Source organism: Dendrobates tinctorius, unplaced genomic scaffold (genome assembly GCF_039654945.1).
Source record: "Dendrobates tinctorius isolate UK_male_01 unplaced genomic scaffold, ASM3965494v1 ptg000087l, whole genome shotgun sequence".
NCBI lineage: Eukaryota > Metazoa > Chordata > Amphibia > Anura > Dendrobatidae > Dendrobates > Dendrobates tinctorius.
Genome location: NW_027361755.1, coordinates 8977975 through 8998019, shown reverse-complemented (window position 1 = coordinate 8998019; position 20045 = coordinate 8977975). Strand labels below are relative to the sequence as shown.

Below are 20045 nucleotides of genomic sequence, written 5' to 3'. Positions count from 1 at the left end.
TAACAAACCAACAATTTCTGCTACATATGTGGTAAATACATTACTTATGATCAACGCAAGAATCAGACAAAGTGATTGCGTCTTGCTTGCAAGTATTACTTTGACTGTCAAATTGGAGATCAAGAAAAAAGCTGGACCCCTCATGATTGTTTCACTTTGTGTTACTCTGGGCTCATACAGTGGTTCAATGGTAATAGGAATGGAATGGTATTTGCAGTGCTGATGGTTTGGCTTGAGCAGAAAAATCACCTGCTATTCTTGCATGATGTAGCAATATGTTATATGTTGATGTGGCCTCTAGGGGTCTCACAACTTTGATGTGTGTAATATAGAGTGTAAGAACTTGTTGGTTAGTTGTTGTTAGCATACATCTTGTAATGGAGGAATGTATCACAAGTCTCATGTAATAAACAAGCCTGATGACATCCAAGGAGTGTGATCCTTGACCGGAAATACATAACAGAACATGGTGGCAGCTGGGCACAGAGCCTACAAAGCCTCAGAGCTTGTGTGAGGCTGGGACTGTACAGAGGATCACAGAGAATCACAGCACCTGTAAGTACAGACTCCCTGACATTACTGCAAAATGGAGACTGGTCTGAAGCCCCCTTAGGGACTGGATGTGACTTCATGTAATTTGTCCCAGACTTAGAGACATTGGAAGGAAGAGTTTACACTGTATGTGGATCTCACAGTGGCCCCCACTGATGACAAACGAAAAGTGAAGCTGTGTTATTACCTTATTGGGGAAAATGGCAGAGAATTAGCCCACACCTTACTCCCTCACACAGACAACCTCCTTCTAGCAGATATTGTGCAGGCATTTGATAAACACTGTGACCCAAAGAAGAATGAAACAGTGGAAAGATATAATTTTTTCACAAGACATCAGGAGGATGGTGAAAATGTGGACAGATATCTGACAGAGCTGATGAGGCTGGCAACAACATGTGGTTTTGGAGAGATCAGGGACAGTCTAATCAAAGACAGAATGGTGTGTGGCATAAGAGACAGTCAAAATAAGGAATGTACGGGCGCACTGCTAATATACAGAAGTAACAATTGCCAGGGGGTGCAAATGGTCACATAGTGATATACTGTAGCAACAAGGAAAAAAAAAAAAGAAGGATCATATGGAGAAATGCAGACAACTAGTATGTATGATTATACAAGGAGAAGGCTTTATTAACAACAATGTTACATTAAAAACACGTAAAAGCAGAAAAATGAATAACAATCCCACTGTATATCCTGATCCATACAAAATAGAAAAGAGTCTCATATATAAACCATCAGCATGGATAAACAGCAAAATAGGTAGCAACGGGCATACACAAATAGGCGTTTCCACATAATAATGTATGACAATGTAGTTACATCAAAATGCCCCTCATGGTGTGCAACCTAATGAGATCGCCCAGATTAGAGACTCAAACATATAAATGACCCTCAGGTAGGAAAAGTTTCCTGGATAACATATCAATCATAATAGCTGAATACCACACAACCATGCCAAGTGTGCAACATCCACAGTGTTTGAGATGGAGGTGAAAATAAATATATTGCAAGTTTAACGCACACAATGTGCAAGAAAACATTCCATCCCATGAAAATGAGAAAAGTAACGCGCTAACTGAGGAGCTGCAAAAAATAAAGCCGTGTAGATAAATGTCTATAGAATGTCAGACATGAAAATGCTGGTGAAACAGCAGATATGCCTGAATGAAAGCAGCCCTCTCACAACTGAAGGTAACAGCTCATGTATGTAGCAAAACATGATAAATAGCATGAGGGACCCATACTAAGGTTGGGATTGTTATTCATTTTTCTGCTTTTACGTGTTTTTAATGTAACAATGTTGTTAATAAAGGCTTCTCCTTGTATAATCATGCATACTGGTGGTGTGTATTTCTCCATATGGTCCTTCTTTTTTTCTTGTTGCTACAGCATAAGAGACAGTCATCTCAAAGAAAGATTACTGAGAGAGGAAGACATGACTTTAGAGAAATGCATGCAAATCTGCAGGGCTGCTGAACTGACAAAACACAGCCTGAAGATGATGACAGGCACCAGTGATAGTGATGATGATAAGGTACATGCAGTATCTATGAAAGAAAAGACAAGACCAAGCTCCCCTATAAGCACTGTCCACTGCAATTATTGGGGGAGAAGGCATGAGAGAGGCAAAACCAAGTGTTCAGCATATGGTGAAACCTGCAGATTGTGTGGAAAGAAGAATCATTTCTCAGCTGTCTGCAGGCAAGGAACAGGCAAACAGTACAGACAGCTCCACACTGTGACACCAGACACTGACAGTGCAGAGGACATTACATGGCTACAACTGCAGCCTGCAGCAGAGAAAGTCAATGTAGTCAGGCAGTCAGTAAGCAAGGATGTCAAGCAGCTTTATGCAAAATTCTTGCTGGATGAGAAGCCCTTTAGATTTCAGCTGGATTGTGGAGCAAGCTGCAATGTAATTCCATCTGCTCTGTTGAACAAACAGGTTTCTATTGAGCCAACTGACAAGGTACTGGTGATGTACAACAAAAGTGTTCTGAAACCGATGGGGACAAGTAAGCTCAAAATGCGGAACCCATGTAACAGAAAGAGTTATAGTGTTGAATTTACCGTGTTGCCTGGTGGTAACCATGTACCATTATTGGGAGTAAAAGCAGTTCAGGTAATGGACTTAATAAAAGTACAGTCTCAGAATATTATGTCTGTTGAAGTTTCCCAGGATATACCAAATCCCAAACTAAATGCAGAGCACAACTTGGATATTCAGAAAATAAAAACGAAGTATGCTGATTTATTTGAAGGTGATGGGTGCTTTGAAGGTAAATATAGGCTAGAAATTGACAACACTGTGCAGCCTACCAGATTACCTACAAGGAGAGTGCCTGTAGCTTTAATGCAACCGCTGAAAGTAGAACTGCAAGTGTGGAGCCCCTGAGGCTTCAGTCGCCACAGAGGTACTGCACCTTCTCCTAAGGTGTAGTGCCCCACCATCCAGGTAAGGTGGGAACTCCTGACCACACTTCACACCTGCATTCCACACACAGGATAGTTTAGTGGGGCCACCTCACAGCTTCAGGCTGGGGGTTAGCAGAGCACCCCTCGTGGAACCTTGCTTCGTAACACGAGATGTGCTGGGAGGTGGGTGGAGTGAGATGATATAAAAGAGTGGGAAGAGTGAGCGTTAGGGGTTGGTTAGTTGGAGAGAAGAGAGAAGATGGGTGTCTGAAGGACGTGCTGCAGCAGGTCCCAGTGATCTGGGCTGCTGGCACGAGAAAGACCAGAGAAAGAGACTGATAAGATTGATAACCTAACCTTCCATAAGAGAGATAGAACAGATTGGAACGAAGGAGAATAGAAGGACGGTGGGAAGCTGGTTGAAGAAAGATAGAGAACCCTTCCAGTCCAGAGTGCAAAGGCCGGGCCCGGTCCCCGAGGTTGATTGGATCTTTATGTCCAGCAACAGACACCGGAGGAGTAGTGAGCCGCTAACGCCTTGCTCCCATCATAGACTTGGGACACAACAGCAACTGAATAGAGAGCCGGGACGCAGTGAGGAGTCCCCGAAGCAGGCTACAGCTGTCTGTCATACAAGTAGAGACTAGGAACACCTAGAGAGAGGCATTCCAGGGTAACTAAGTACTGGAGTGCTTCGCACCTAAAGGCGCATTGGAGGAGCCGTTCAGTGAAGGTACATATTGGCGGAGTGTGGACAGGAGAATCCTATCTGGCCTGGAGGTTGGCTGGAGCCCTAACCTGGAAAACACAGTACAGAGGCGGGCATGTGTGTGAACTGCAAACAGTGAGTAAAGCCTTGGAACCGCACACCCTGGTGTCCTCCAGTTATTCCATCACCGCTACACCTGGGTAACAACATCTATACCATTCTGCGCCTCTCCTCATCCATTGCACTTACACTGCCCTGGGACTACAGCTCCACCTTTGGGGAGCTACACCATCTTTGCTGCACCACACCATCAGTCTCAGCGGATCTGCCCGCAGCGTTGGCTCAACATCTTACTTGCCAAACACAACGGATGGCGTCACGAACTATCCATATAAACTATATTACAACATCACCGCCATTGATATTGGGAGCCCAGGGCCACGGACCGGGTCACCGCTGCTGTGACACGCATCCCCCTGACACCAGCCCGGTACCGAGTACCCCGCTGCCCTGGGCGAGACGGGGCGACCCACAAGATTTACAGAGAAGAGGCATGATAGCACCAGTCCATAAGAGCACAGATTGGATCAGCAGTTTGGTCACAGTGCAGAAACCATCTGGCAAGTTAAGAATATGCATTGATCCTAAGCCACTCAACAAGGCGCTGAAAAGAAATCATTACCCCATGCCGACATTAGATGATGTTCTACCAGATCTATCAAAAGCTAAAATATTTTCTGTATGTGATGTGAAAAATGGATTTTGGCATGTGGCACTGACTGAAGAATCAAGTTTATTGACAACATTTTCTTCACCATTTGGATGTTTTAAATGGCTGAGAATGCCCACGGGACTAAAACCTGCTCCAGAGGTGTTCCAGCAGACGTTAATGCTGGCTTTGGAAGGACTTCCTGGAGTGAAGACAATAGCAGATGATATACTAATAGTGGGAGAAGGTGAAGATATGGAATCTGCAATCAAGGATCACGATCAGGAGATGATACAATTTTTGGACAGATGCAGAGCAAAACAAATAAAGCTGAACTTGGACAAATTCAAACTGAAAATGACAGAAGTGGCCTATATTGGACATCGTCTGACTTCAAACGGTGTAAAAGTGGATCCTGAAAAGGTGAGAGCAATACAAGATTTGCCTACCCCTACTGATGTTTGTGGAATACAACGATTTTTGGGCATGGTAAATTATCTCTCCAAATTTTTGCAGTCATCTCTCAGACATGTGTGAGCCACTGAGACAGCTAACCCACAAAGATGTGCTCTGGGAATGGACGGAAATCCAGGAGACTGCTTTCCAATCAGTAAAGAAAGCTATTGCAGATGCACCAACACTAAAGTATTTCGATCCAGATCAAGAAGTAGTGGTACAATGTGATGCTTCAGAAAAAGGCCTTGGAGCTACAGTACATTAATGCAGAACAAACAGCCACTCACATTTGCAAGCAGAGCCCTTACAACAACTGATTGAGAAGGAACTACTGGCTGTGGTATTTGGGTTGGAGAAGTTTCACCAATTCACCAATGGCTGATGGGTAAGAGTACAGTCGGATCACAAACCTTTGGAGAGCATTACAAAGAAACCACTACTGAATGCTGCAAAGAGACTACAGAGCATGCTGTTACGACTTCAGAAATATGATTTTGACATCGGGTACTGTCCAGGAAAAGACTTACTGATTGCAGATACGCTAAGCAGAGCTTATCTTCCTATCACAAATGATGAGGAGAAAGACGTTGAAACCATCAATATGTGTAACTATCATGCAGTGTCAAAAGAAAAGTTGAAGAAACTCCAGACATTCACAGAGAAGGATAAAAGTCTCCAGAGTTTAAAGACTGTCATCTTGCAGGGCTTGCCAAAATACAAGCAACATGCTCCAAGGGAAGTTTCACCATTCTTCCACATAAGAGATGAATTGTCAGTGCAGCAAGGAATCATCTTTAAAGGAGACAGGGTGGTTATACCAGAAGTTCTCAGAAGAGACATACTGAAAACATTGCACTCTTCTCACTTAGGCATGGAAGGATGTCTATGTCGAGCGCGAGAATCTGTTAATTGGCCAGGTATGAATGACCACATTAAAAATTATATAGCACAATGTGAAATATGTGCATCCTGCAGTGATAGGCAACCAAAGGAGACATTGCAACCACATGAAATTCCACATAGGCCATGGTCAAAAATAGGAACGGACTTGTTCACATGGAATGACAAAGAATACCTGATTACAGTGGACTATTTCTCTAACTTCTGGGAGGTTGATTTGTTGCAGGACAAAAGGGCGGGAACAGTGATTAAAAAACTCAAGGCCCATTTTGCCAGGTATGGCATTCCAGATGTCTTTTCTCGGACAATGCGGCGCAGTTTACTTCGGAAGAGTTCAAAACCTTCAGCAAGAAATGGGAATTTGAACACCAGACATCTTCTCCCAGATATCCTTAGAGTAATGGGAAAGCAGAGTCAGCAGTAAAAACAGCCAAAAGACTCATGCAGAAAGCAAAACAAGCAGGTACTGATGTATATCTGTCTATACTGGATCATAGAAACACACCCACTCAAGGCCTAGACAGCAGTCCGGCACAGAGGCTCATGAGTAGGCATACAAAGACACTCTTACCAACTGCTAGTCATCTGTTAAAGCCAAAGTTGCTGGGAAACATCAAAGCAAAATTTCAGAAGAATCAAGATAGGCAAGCTTTCTATTACAATAAATCTGCAAAGGATCTGCCTGAGCTCCAGAGAAATGACAACATTCGGCTGCAGCCAAGCAGCATGCTTGACAAACACTGGCAAAAGGCAAAAGTTGTCCAGAAACTAGGACCTCGGTCCTACAAAATTCTAACAGAGGAAGGAAGAAGACTAAGGAGAAATCGGAGATATCTGAGGAAATCACAAGAAAGAGATAATTCATTCATTTTCATGGCCTTTTGAGCAGTATCCTGACTCCCAAGACAATGAGGCTGCAAGTACATGTTAAGTACCAACAGTGACAGCTGACCATCAGGGTGAGGATTCTGGCCAGAGACAGACAATATCAGAAGGCATATTACCAGAATCAGAAGAACTACCAGATGTTGTAGGCAGTGACACATCTTATGTTACTAGAGCTGGCAGAATTATCAAAAAACCGGCGCACTTCAAGGATTATGTCTAACTGGACTTATTATTATGTTATAGCTCTAACTTGGTCATGGTATACATTGTTTATTAATTTTATTGTTCTTTCAGTTAAAAGAGAAAGGATGTAGCAATATGTTATATGTTGATGTGGCCTCTAGGGGTCTCACTACTTTGATGTGTGTAATATAGAGTGTAAGAACTTGTTGGTTAGTTGTTGTTAGCAGACATCTTGTAATGTAGGAATGTATCACAAGTCTCATGTAATAAACAAGCCTGGAGATATCCAAGAACGATCCTTGACCGGAAATACATACGTAACAGAACACATGACTAAAATTGTCAGATATTTAAAGAGAAACAAGTCACAAATTGTGTATCTAGACTGGGTCTGCTCTTTAAACCAGTACCACATGATGTAGAGAATCAAGTGCCTGCCTCTCCCACAGCAGGAACGGCAATTGAAACTGATGGTTCTGATTCTGATGAAGAAGATGTTGATTGGCATTATGTTTTCCTTGATCCAGTTCAACCGGAGGGTCAGCCACACTTGCAGAGCCAATCAAATTTACATGATCTGGTAAGGCCTCTTTCACACATCGGTTTTTTGGCGTCAGTCGAAATCCTTTGTTTTTGGAAAAAAAGCAAATCCAGCGAATGATCCGATTTTTTTCTCATAGACTTGTATTAGCGACGGATTGCGATGGATGGCCTCGTTTCATCCGTTTTGCGCTGGATCCGTCCGAAATTGTTTGTCCGTCGTCTGGAGATGATGGACAAAGTAACGTTTTTTGTCTGTGTTGAAAAGTCGGACAGCGAAGGATCCACCGCCATCCGTCGTTGGCTATAATGGAAGCGTATGGGCGCAGGATCCGTCGCTGTCCATCAAATGATGGAATTCATCAACGGATTCTGTATTTGGAAACTGAGCATGCTCCAAATCTTATTCTGTAGCCAATTGGACAGACAGCCCCAAAATTATATAAACCTGCCAGGTAGGGCTCCACTCCTCAATGTGCCAGCAAGCATACAGCCAGCATCCAGCCAGCGTCCAGCCAGTATGCAGCCACACAGAGGTCAGCATGAGTCCAGCCAGTGTTAGTACAGTCTGTGTGAGTCCTGTCAGCGTGAGTCCTGCCAGCGCGTGTGTGTACGCGGCGTGTGTGTGAGTGTGGCATGTGTGTGTGGGTGCGGCGTGTGTGTGAGTGCGGCGTGTGTGTGTGTGCAGCGTGCATGTGTGCGGCAAGTGTGTGTGCCCTGTCAAGCTTTTTTTTTATTTTTCATACTGTACTTGTATTTCCAACAAAGTGCTAAAGCGTCCAGCCAGCGTGAGTCCAGCCAGTGTGTGTACAGCCAGTGTGAGTCCTGGTCCTGCCAGCGTGAGTCCTGCCAGTGTGTGTGTGTGAGTGTGGATCACCCGCCAGGGCAGTGGGGTACTCGGTACCGGGATGGTATCTCAGAGGGAAGTGTCACAGTAGCGGTGACCCAGTCTGTGGCCCTGGGCGTCCATGTAAAAGGGGTGAAACGTGGCTGATTAAAGCTTATAAGTGGATGATACGTGACGCCACCTGTGGTGCTCGTCAATGAAGGTGTTAAGCCGATGCTGCAGGCAGATCCTCTGGGACAGATGGTATAAGGCAGCAAGATGTAATAGCTCCCCACAGGTAGAGCTGTAGTCCAAGGGCAGTAATAATAGGTGTTGAGGAAGAGGGTGCAGTGTTAGGTACAGAGATGTAGCAGTGCTGAAGAGGTTGCAGGAAGAAGGCAATGACACAACAGGGTTCAGTTTCTGTTACCTTTACTTTGCTTTGCAAGTGCAGTCCAGGATCCAGATTACAGATGGAACAGGAGTTGGCCAGCCTGGAAGCAACTTAGGAATCTCTCTATGCAGATGGGTTGTGTAGTCTCCTTTCTAGCGCTTATATGAGGTACATGCAGTACTGAGTTACACTGAAGTTCCCCTTGCTTGCTCTCTTTTAGAACCCCCTCATATGGCAGAGATCTGTAGCCTCCTTCTTCTGGCTAACACGTTGCTGTTGTGCCTCTGAATCTTATGTGGGAACAGAGCATTTACAGCTTCCTATTCCTCCGGTTTCTGCTGTAGGAACATCAGTATCCATACAACCTCGGAGACCGGACTCCGGATCATGCGCTATGCTAGAAGTGAGCTTGAACTTTGCTCAATCCTACAGCTCTTCTTCTCTCATCCACACACTTCTTCCTCTTCACACCAACTAACTAACTTCCCTTTCCTGGCCCCCAGAGAGCAGCTCCTCCCCCAGCTTTGGTTCAGAGCTCCCTCTGCTGGCCTGGAGTGGGAACCGTGTTGTGTGTTGAATTTACCTGACAGAGAGACCCTTTATTGCTTCCAAGCTTGACATCACACTCCGTAGGAGGAAGGTAATGACACAGTGGCGACCATACTCCTGGGGGCGCCACATTCCCCCCTAGTGCAATTCAGTACTCCCGGACTGAAGAAAACATGCAAACATATTAACAAATGAACAATTGTAGCTGTTACAAGATTTCAAAAATGAAAAACTACAAAAACCAAAGCTCAAAAATAGTCCCTGTGACAATCAGTCCATGCGTCAATGTCCATGGTCGATTTCCTGAACAAGTTGGTAACTATATACAAGATAGTTTTGGCCACACATAGTCCTTTGGCCGAATTGTCCATCAAAAACAAACTGATATTGCTCAAAAGATTCTTACAGAGTCTTTGTAGGCACATAAGCTTGAAAAGTTGCATATTTACATTTTACCATTTACATTAACTTATTTATGTAAGAAACCTTATGAGTGGTATACCTTGGGTACTATGGACAGACCTACGTAGCACTGGTGTTGTTGGGGACCTTACTGGATGCCTTTTGTTAACTACTACTGGTGTAGTGTGTGTTGTATTGGCTACACTACTGGTGGTTCTGCGTAGCACAGGGATACTAGATTTCCTAGGACCACTTCTACTCACTGTGGGCATGACAGATTCACCACTGGCAGATTCATGACATTCACCACTGACAGATTCACCACTTGTTCCACTGCTGGTGTGGCATCCGCTGCCTGTAATTGCTGGTTTTCAGGGTGGTCTTGAGTTGAGTCTCTTTTTCTTGCACTACCAGTTGGGGAAAGGTCAAAACTGGCACCACTATGGCTTGATGATCTTTTCTTCTTCTTCCTCTATGGGCTGAAGGTTGTTTTGCTCTTCCATTCTGACCTTTAGTTGGTCAGGGCACAATTTCAGATGATCCCTCGATACTGCTGATGAGGTTTCTCCTCCATCCTTACTGATAAGGCACACTTTGGTGTTGTCAAAGTTTGATGATAGGACGGTGTAGGGTTCAGCTTCCCATTGGTCATCCAATTTATGCATCCTTCTTTTCCTCTTTAGGACTTGTTCTCCTGGTGACAAGGGAACTGCAGGTGCATGTTGATTGTAGTTCTTCTCCTGCTTTTGTCTCGCCTGAGCTAGACTCTTTTCTACACACTCTTGTACTCTACGGTACTGCTGCTGCCGCTCTGTATCCCAGTCAGCATATGGTGATGTTACCTCAGGTGTAAGACTCCCATATCCAAATCAATAGGCAACTTGCCAGGCCTCGTTCTCATTAGGTAGGCTGGAGTGCAGTTGGTGGAATTCACAGGTATGTGATTGTAGAGGTCTACCAGATCTGGCAACTTCTCTGGCCACAGATTCCTCTCTTCCAAAGGCAAGGTCCTTAGTAGATCGATCACCTGATTCATCTTTTCACACATGCCATTGGTCTGTGGTTGATACGGTGTTGTCCTGATATTCTTGCATCCGGACAAGTTACAGAATTCCTGGAAGACTTCTGCCTCAAAGGCTGGACCTTGATCAGTAAGCACTCGCTCGTGATATCCATGTGGTCGACAAAAGTGCTGTTGGAATGCTCTGGCTGCTGTCCTGGCTGTTTGGACCTTGACAGGCACGACTACCAGGAATCTCGAGTAGTGGTCAACGATGGTAAGAGCATAAACGTAGCCTGAACGGCTTGGGACCAGCTTCACATGGTTCAGGGCGACCAACTCAAATGGTTGTTTGGTTATTATTGGCTGCAAAGGAGCTCGCTGGCTGTTACGGTCCTTCCTGCGCAGGTTGTATTGTCCACACTCCCGGCACCAATTTTCAATGGCCTTCCTCATACCAACCCAATAGAATCTCTCCCGGAGCAAGGCCTCCAACTTCTTCCATCTGAAGTGTCCAGCTCCATTGTGGTATGCTTCCAAGACCATTGCTGCCTCCCTCTTTGGGACTACCACCTGCCAAACCAGCTTATGAGTGCAGGCATTGACACTCCTCCGACACAGCTTTCCCACATAGATGAACAGCCTGCCTCTTTCCTTCCACAACTGCTGGGCTTCTTCAGGAGCATCTGGACTTGGGCATGAGTCAGCTTGTGAGTAGCTCCTTTATCAGGCGGACTGCGGGGTCTTTATCCTGCGTTTCTACCCAGTCATGATGAGGCAATGGATTTAGGGTGGCCTTTTTCACGATAGATTCTGTTTCTCACTCCTTGGGCACGTTGGGCCGCAATTGGCCGGTGGAAGGCAGGTAACTCTATTTCTTCAAGTGCCTCAGGGTCTTCTCCTGCATCTGGCAGATTCGGCATTCTGAACAGCGCATCGGCATTGGCATTCTTGTGCCCCGCTCGGTACTTGATGGTGAATTCATAGTTAGACAGCCGGGCCATCCATCGCTGCTCCAGTGCGCCTAGATTTGCAGTTTCCAAGTGAGTCAATGGGTTGTTGTCCATGAAGATGGTAAACTTGGCTGAAGCTAGGTAATGCTTGAATCGTTCAGTCATTGCCCAGCCTATGGCGAGGAACTCCAGTTTGAAGGAACTGTAGTTGGCAGGGTTCCTTTCAGTGGGACGAAACTTCCTGCTGGCATAGGAGATCACTCTTTGCCATTCTGTACCTGTGACAATACTGCTCGCAGTCCCACATTGCTGGCATCAGTATACAGAACAAATGGTTGGTCATAATCTGGGTAGGCCAGAACTTCATCTCCTGTGAGAGCCATTTTCAGTCGCGTGAAGGACCTCTCCAGTTCCTCATTCCATTCAAATGTAGAACTCTTCTTCCTGGCTTTCTTGGGCTGACCCACGAGAAGATTTTGCATAGGTGTGGCTATCTCAGTGAAGCCTTTGATGAACCTTCGATAGTAGCCTACCAACTTGAGGAATTGACGTACCTCACGGAGGTTGCTGGGCTTCTGCCAGTCTCGGATGACAGTGACTTTGTCAGGATCCGGTGCCACACCTTCTGCACTCAATACATGACCGAGGTACTGTACCTTGGGCTTCAGGAGGTGGCATTTGGATGGCTTCACTTTCAGGCCAAAGTTGGACAGGGCTTTGAACACCTCAGCCAGGTGCTCCAGATGGTCTTCATAAGTCTTGGAGAAAACAATAACATCATCAAGGTACAACAGAACTGTCTCGACGTTCTTGCATCCAAGACAGCACACCATTAGCCATTGAAATGTCCCTGGGGTGGTGCAGAGCCCGAACGGCATGTAGTTGAACTCGCAGAGACCCATTGGTGTTGTAAACGCTGTTTTCTCCTTGTCTGCCTCTGCCACGGGAACCTGCCAATAGACACTTGTGAGATCTAAGGTGGAAAAATAGTTAGCAGTTTTAAGTGCAGCTAATGACTCTTCAATTCTGGGTAATGGGTAGGCATCCTTATGTGCAATGCTGTTAATTTTTCTGTAATCAACACACATTCTCATGGTACCATCTTTGTTTTTCACAAAGACTATTGGGGCTGCCCAGGGGCTACAACTGTCTCTGATCACCCCAGCTTCCTTCATTTCCCGCAACATACTTTTGGCACATTGATATTGTGTTGGGGGTATAGGCCGGTACCTTTCTTTAATGGGTGGATGGTCTCCAGTGGGGATATGGTGTTGAACCCCTTTTGCCTTCCCAAAGTCTAGAGGGTGTTTACTGAATACCCGATCATACTCTTGAGCCACTCGGTAAATCCCATTCTTTTGGTATGAAGGGGTGGAGTCAGTTCGCACATGCAGCTGCTGACACCACTCCTCCAGCTGCTTTACAGAGCCATTGTCCCCTGCCTGGTCGGATGAGACCAAGGGCTCTGCTGCCTGTATTGCATTGTTACTGACAGTAAGCAGCTTAGCAACTGTGGCATAAAGAGGTATTGTGGCCTCCTCTTCCCCACAATTCAAGAGGCGTACAGGTACTCTCCCTTTGCGGACATCAACTACCCCTCTGGCTGTCAGGACCATGGGCCAGCTATCAGAGTACACTGGCTCTACCAATGCTTTGTAATCTTTTCCTCAGGTCTATGGCTGCCCGACACCAAATCAACATTTCACATCTGGGGGGTATCGCAATGGGGAAATAATCACTCACTCTGACACTGCCAATTTCTCCACCAGACAGTTCTATCTGCTGTCTTTGCATCAGGGCCTTGATCTCCTTCTGCAGGACTCGTTGTTCACTGGAACCAGCTGTCTCGGCTACCTGTTGCAACAAAACAATAACCCCGGCAAGACAATTTTCAATCACATTAGTACCTAAGGTCATCATTGGGTTACATTCTCGTTGATCAATGTCTACAACTATCAGACCTTGAGATTTTAACTCCACTCGCCCCACTTTAATATTAATCTCTTTACATCCTACTTGCGGCAAAGACTGACCATTGCTGGCAACTACTGTCAGCTCATCACTTGGGCCACGGGTAAGTTCAGAGTCAGCCAAATACCGCTAGTAAAGGATATATGGCATAGTTGTCACCTGAGAGCTAGTGTCCAGTAAAGCGTTCATGGGGATGCCGTCAATCATCACTAGGAGGACCGGTCGCCCTCCAACATACTTGGCTCGCCAGTTCTTTGGGCCTTGTGGTCCTACTCCTGGGGGTTGACCCTCTGCCCCAGGGGTTGCTCATTTAAATAACAGAATCTTGCGATATGGCCTGCCTTGCGGCAGTGACGACAGATGGGACGTCCGTCCTGGTCATAGCGATCGTTGTTTCTCACTCGGAGTGGCAGGATCCTCTTCTTCCGTAGCCACGGGACATCCTCTGGACTGGAGGCCAGCTGGATCTTCTCCTTTGAGGACACCTGCATGGACTGCACAGTTTTGGCAAGTGCAGCCATAGTTTTGGTCAGCTCTTGGACCTGAAGGCACAGTTCTGTTGATGGATCATTATTCAGAGTCTGTGCATCAGCCCCCACAGGGCTGGGAGGGAAGGATGCTGCTTCTTGGTGGTATGTGATCGCTGAGCACCTAGGGGGTACTGGACGGCTGACATTTGGTTCATGCAGCACCCGGATAGCCCTGTCTTTGAAGTCTGCAAAGTCTAGGTCAGGGTTTTGTAGGGCTATGATACGCAGCTGTGCTCTGTGGGTACTGGATTGAAGTCCCTCAATAAATTGCTCCTTTAACAGCCTGTCTCCATCTTTCACACTGTCTGGGTCAATCTGCTTTATGGCTCGCAGCGCCTCCTGCAGGTTAAGAACATAGTCCCGTACTGTCCTGCGCTCTCTGCTTACACCTAAAGAATCTCATTTTTATTTCAGCTCCAGTGCGAGTGTCAAAGGTGTTTCTTTGCTTAGCCAGAATCTTTTTAACAGTCTCTTTATCAGTGTCCTGCCAGACTTTTACTTCCCTTTGCGCTGCACCAGATAGCTGCCTAATAAGGATGTTCACTTTCTGGCTTTCAGACAGAGGATACACCTCAAACAGACTGCACAGTCTCTCTTTAAATTCACTCAGGGTATGTGACTCCCCTGAGTACGGCGGTAACCAGGCTGCTCCCGGTATATAGGGCATGGACAGCGGCATTATGGGGACTGCTGTGATGGGCGCTTGTTCCTGCTGCGCTCTGGAAGCGGCGCTGGCCGCTGGATTCTGCGGTGCCATTGGGGCCGCAGCTGCGCTTGCCCCTGCATCTTGCGGCGCTGTGGGGGGTGCGGTGGCGTTCACGGCTGCATCTTCTCTTGCCTCAGACATTCTCTTCCCCCCTAGTTAACGTTGGCCAGGCCCTGTGTTGTGCTGGTTACCGGTCGCCGCTCCGCAGGCTGGATGATCGGGGGACGCCGGGACTGCAGGCCTCTGCTCCTCACTTCCCACATGCTGGTCTCCTCCCGCGCAGCACTTCACTTTTCACGCTCTCCGGCTGGCTCCGCCCACGACGGCCCACCCCTTTGACTTCTCGCTCGCGCCAAGTGGCGGGCAATGGTGGCAAATGCACAATAAGTCCACAGCACACAGCACAGTCTCTGGCACACAGGACCCGGTGGCACCGGGCTCCGTAAATCCTGTTCATGATGCCAAAATTGATCGCCCGCCAGGGCAGTGGGGTACTCGGTACCGGGCCGGTATCTCAGAGGGAATTGTCACAGTAGCGGTGACCCGGTCCGTGGCCCTGGGCATCCATGTAAAATGGGTGAAACATGGCTGATTAAAGTTTATAAGTGGATGATATGTGACACCACCTGTGGTGCTCGGCAATGAAGGGGTTAAGCCGACGCTACAGGCAGATCCTCTGGGACAGATGGTATAAGGCAGCAAGATGTAATAGCTCCCCACAGCTAGAGCTGTAGTCCCAGGACAGTAGTAATAGGTGTTGAGGAAGAGGGTGCAGTGTTAGGCACACAGAGATGTAGCAGTGCTGAAGGGGTTGCAGGAAGAAGGCAATGACACAACAGGGTGCAGTTTCTGTTTCCTTTACTTTGCTTTGTAAGTGCAGTCCAGGACCCAGATTTCAGATAGAACAGGAGTTGGCCAGCCTGGAAGCAACTTAGGAATCTCTCTATGCAGATGGGTTGTGTAGTCTCCTTTCTAGCGCTTATATGAGGTACATGCAGTACTGAGTTACACCGAAGTTCCCCTTGCTTGCTCTCTTTTAGAACCCCCTCGTATGGCAGACAGCTGTAGCCTCCTTCTTCTGGCTCACACGTTGCTGTTGTGCCTCTGAGTCTTATGTGGGAATAGAGCATTTACAGCTTCCTATTCCTCCGGTTTCTGCTGTAGGAACATCAGTATCCATACTACCTCGGAGACCAGACTCCGGACCATGCGCTACGCTAGAAGTGAGCCTGAACTCTGCTCAATCCTACAGCTCTTCTTTTCTCGTCCACACATTTCGCCCTCCTTACACAAACTAACTAACTTCCCTTTCCTGGCTCTCAGAGAACAGCTCTTCCTCCAGCTTTGGTTCAGAGCTCCCTCTGCTGGCCTGGAGTGGGAACCGTGCTGTGTGTTGAATTTACCTGACAGAGAGACCCTTTATTGCTTCCAAGCATGACATCACACTTCCTAGGAGGAAGGTAATGCCACTGTGGCGACCATACTCCTGGGGGCGCCACAAGTGCAGCGTGTGTGTGCGGCTTGTGTGTGAGTACGACGTGTGTGTGAGTGCGGCGTGTGTGTGAGTGCGGAGTGTGTATGTGTGCAGCGTGTGTGCGGCGACTGTGTGTCCAGCTAAGCTTTTTTTTTATTATTCAATCTGTAATTGTATTTCCAACAAAGTGCTGCGGCGAGTGTGTGTGTGAGTGCGGCTTGTGTGTGCGCGGCGTGTGTGTGTGTCCAGCCAAGCTTTTTTTTATTTTTCATACTGTACTTGTATTTCCAACAAAGTGCTGCAGTGTCCAGCCAGTGTGCAGCCTCACAGAGGCCAGCATGAGTCCAGCCAGTGTGAGTCCTGCCAGCGCTTGTGTGTGTGAGTGTGGTGCATGTGTGTGAGTGCGGCGTGTGTGTGTGAGTGCAGCGTGTGTGTGCAGCGCGTGTGTGAGTGTGGCGTGTGTGTGTGCGTCAAGTGTATGTGTCCAGCCAAGCTTTTTTTTTATTTTTCATACTGTACTTGTATTTCCAACAAAGTGCTGCAGCATCCAGCCAGCCTGCAGCCAGCGTGCAGCCTCACAGGGGCCAGCGTGAGTCCAGCCAGTGTCAGTCCAGCCAGTGTCAGTCCTGCCAGCGTTTGTGTGTGTGAGTGCGGCGCGTGTATGTGTGGCGTGTGTGTGAGTGTGGCGTGTGTGTGTGTGTGCAGCGTGTGTGTGTGCGGCGAGTTTGTGTGTCCAGCCAAGCTTTTTTTTTCATTTACTGTCCATAGTATCATTTCACCAAGTTCACTTTAAAATTGTGGAATATGTCACACAGGAAAGCACAACATGCAATACAGAGGTGTTTGAGGTTCTAGTTTTTAAAAAAAGGTATATACAAATAGGGAATGCAGAATTTGGGTATTTAAAATTTTACCAGGGTTTTTAAAATATTACATCTGTGGTCAATAGATATTCAAGTTGGGATTTAGGGATTTAAAGTTGGAAGGAGGGTATTTACTATGCAATGGAGTTTGCAACGTACTACTTGGGTGGCTGTGTTATGTTTGTTTTTTTTGGGGGGAAATACAGGAGGTGGAGGGTTATGTCTGCTTGTGCATATCTAACCTTTAAATTACAGAGGGGGGTGGTTTAGGAACCTACTAAAGTACTTAGCATTTTTTGCTTGGGTGGGGCCCATAGGGGGATTTTTTTTTTTTGGGAGGAGGGGTTGAAATCCTAATGTTTTTTTTTTTTCTTCACAGTGTGCTCCCGACTCGGATGGTGAGGATGGCGGTCTTGATGTTGACTGCCTCATCAATGAGGTACGAGAGCAGGAGCCGCTGTGGAACATGGGGGATCGCCGCCATGATGACCTTGTCGTGACCCGTTGGTTCTGGGAGGAAGTTTGTTTTATAGTTGTGGACGACTGGGAGTACCTCGAAGCTCTGGCCCAGACTCAAGCACATAAGTATTCACAGTTCAGTAAGTTATGTTGCAGGATAATAATAATAATAATAATAATAATAATAAATTTTATTTCTATAGTGCCGACATGCTAACCTCAGGTCATCAGCAGAACGGAGGGCACGGGTAGGGTGATAGACTGAAACGAGGGAGGAGATGTAGGGTGGTGCTGAGCCATGGAGAGCTTTGTGGGTGAGGGTAATAAGTTTGTACTGGATTCTGGAGTGGATGGGTAGCCAGTGTAATGACTGGCACAAGGTAGAGGCATCGGTGTAACGATTGGCGAGGAATATGATCCTGGCTGCAGCATTCAAGACAGATTGGAGGGGGGAGAGTTTGGTAAGGGAGACCGATTAGTAGATAGTGTCAATAGTCCAGACAAGAATGAATAAGAGAAACAGTAAGAGTTTTTGCAGAGTCAAAAGTAAGAAAAGGTTGAATTCTAGAAATGTTTTTGAGGTGCAGATAACAAGAGCGAGCCAGTGATCGGATGTGGGGGACAAAGGAAAGCTCGGAGTCAAGTATGACCCCAAGACAGCGGGCATGTTGCTAGGGAGTAATAATGGGACCACATACAGAAATGGCAGGATGTAATGTGTTGTATACCAACCAATTTGTGCTTTCATTTTACAGGACAAAGGGTTATCAAGCAGTGGCAGTCACTCAGGGATCGCTTCAAGAGGGAGTTCAACAAGGAGATGCAGGCCCCGAGTGGATCGGGAGGACGCTGGAGCAGCTACAAGTATGCTAGAGCCCTGTCGTTCCTCCGGTCGACCATGGTTAGCAGATGGTAAATATTCCCCACCCCATTTATTAAGTCAAAATGTTTACATGTCTAACCTTATTTTTTGGTTTCAGCCAGGGCAATGCAATATCAATATATTAATTCTTTTTTTTGTTTGTTTGACAGCACCGTCTGCAGCACTCGGGAGCCTGCTGCTGAGTTAGACCCTTCCGGAGCGATCCCACAGGAGTCCGCCACCGGGGACCACGTCGAGAGACCCGACCCGTCTGAACCTTCCCTCACGTCTGGTCCCTTGGCCCCATCCACCAGCGCTGGAGCATCATGGCAGACTTCGTCACATGAAGCTGCTGGTGACGAGGTAGCTTTCCCTTTACCCCACCCCTCTGACTCTGCCGCCACCTCTAGAACACCTTTGGGCTCTGGCTGGCAGTGCCCGAGAGGTCAGGAAAGAAGCTATGTGCCCGAGTTCTTGCATCTAAATGCAGCCTTACAGAACTTGATCAATCTTTTGGTCAAGCAAATGACTGCTGGATTCAACCTGTAGCACAACAGCATGCTTGAATTCAGCAGTCATCTGGATAGGATGCATTTAGATGCAAGTAAGTCACCAAATCATTGCTTTTAAGGCAGTACTCGAGCATATGGAAAAGCTATCTCCTGACGATCAGATGCATGTCATGCAAGCCTGCCAGGTTCCTCTAGGGCAGGTCACCTCCCAAACCACTGCACCGGCCCTGGTAGTTCCTCCCAACCCCCCTCCAGCCACTGTCCCTCCTCCCACTCCTTCCCAGTACCAGATTCCTTCCCAGTACCAGATTCCTTCCCAGTACCACATTCCTTCCCCGTTACAGATTCCTTCCCCGTCCTAGCTTCCTTCACCGTACAATTTCCCACCTACACCATATGTACCTCCACTCCCTGCCTAAGCAGTACTCCCTGCCCAATCTCATGTTTTCTCCACCCCTTCCACTTCAGATCAACCCCAACCTGGTCTCCATTCCCCCACTATCGACGTGGTCTGCCCTGTCAGCCCCTCCAGTACTATCGCCACCCCACAATATACTAATTTGTGAATAAAAATATGTTTTGGTTTATAAAACATTTATTGCCTTTCGTGTTTTTTTTTTAATGATAGGTTACAACACTTTGGGTAAAAGGTAGAAAACGTATAAAACTTTTGGAAAAAGGTACAAAACAGAATACTTTGTGTAAAAGGTACAAAGCATATAAAACTTGGGGTAAAGGTACAAATCTTCGGGTAAAGTTACAAAACATACAACACTTTGAGTAAGAAGGTACAAAAATTTGGTTTACAGAAAAAAATAATGGTATAATAACAACTATGACAACAACAATAAGTTTGGTACTCCAACACACATTATATCAAAAGCCAAAGATATCAAACTATCTCATTCTGCCATTCCACTCTTCCTTGAGGTGACATGAAGTACTCAGCAAATTTGTCCCTCATTCTGGAAACTGCCACAGCACTCCGAAAAGTAATATTTTGATAATCACGCAAGGTGGTTTCAAACACACTGTCATCCATGTTGTTCTGCCTTCTTCCACGTATGACGCTGTGTGTATTCCAGCATACGACTTAACCTTTCATCCACTCACAGAAACAAGATTGTATGGGTGCTTAAGTCTATATTTATTGGGATGATATGGACAACAATGGGAGATGATAACA

At 46.6% G+C, this 20045-nt stretch overlaps 1 protein-coding gene across 1 annotated transcript; it reads left to right on the top strand.

The window, feature by feature from the left end:
• The first annotated feature begins 362 nt into the window (after positions 1–362).
• LOC141098155 (uncharacterized) lies at positions 363–19451 on the top strand. Its single transcript, XM_073585730.1, has 4 exons — positions 363–555; positions 17406–17625; positions 18241–18397; positions 18518–19451. The coding sequence occupies exons 2-4, from the start codon at positions 17493–17495 to the stop codon at positions 18894–18896; spliced, it is 669 nt and encodes a 222-aa protein (XP_073441831.1). The 5' UTR covers positions 363–555; positions 17406–17492; the 3' UTR covers positions 18897–19451.
• Positions 19452–20045: the final 594 nt, after the last annotated feature.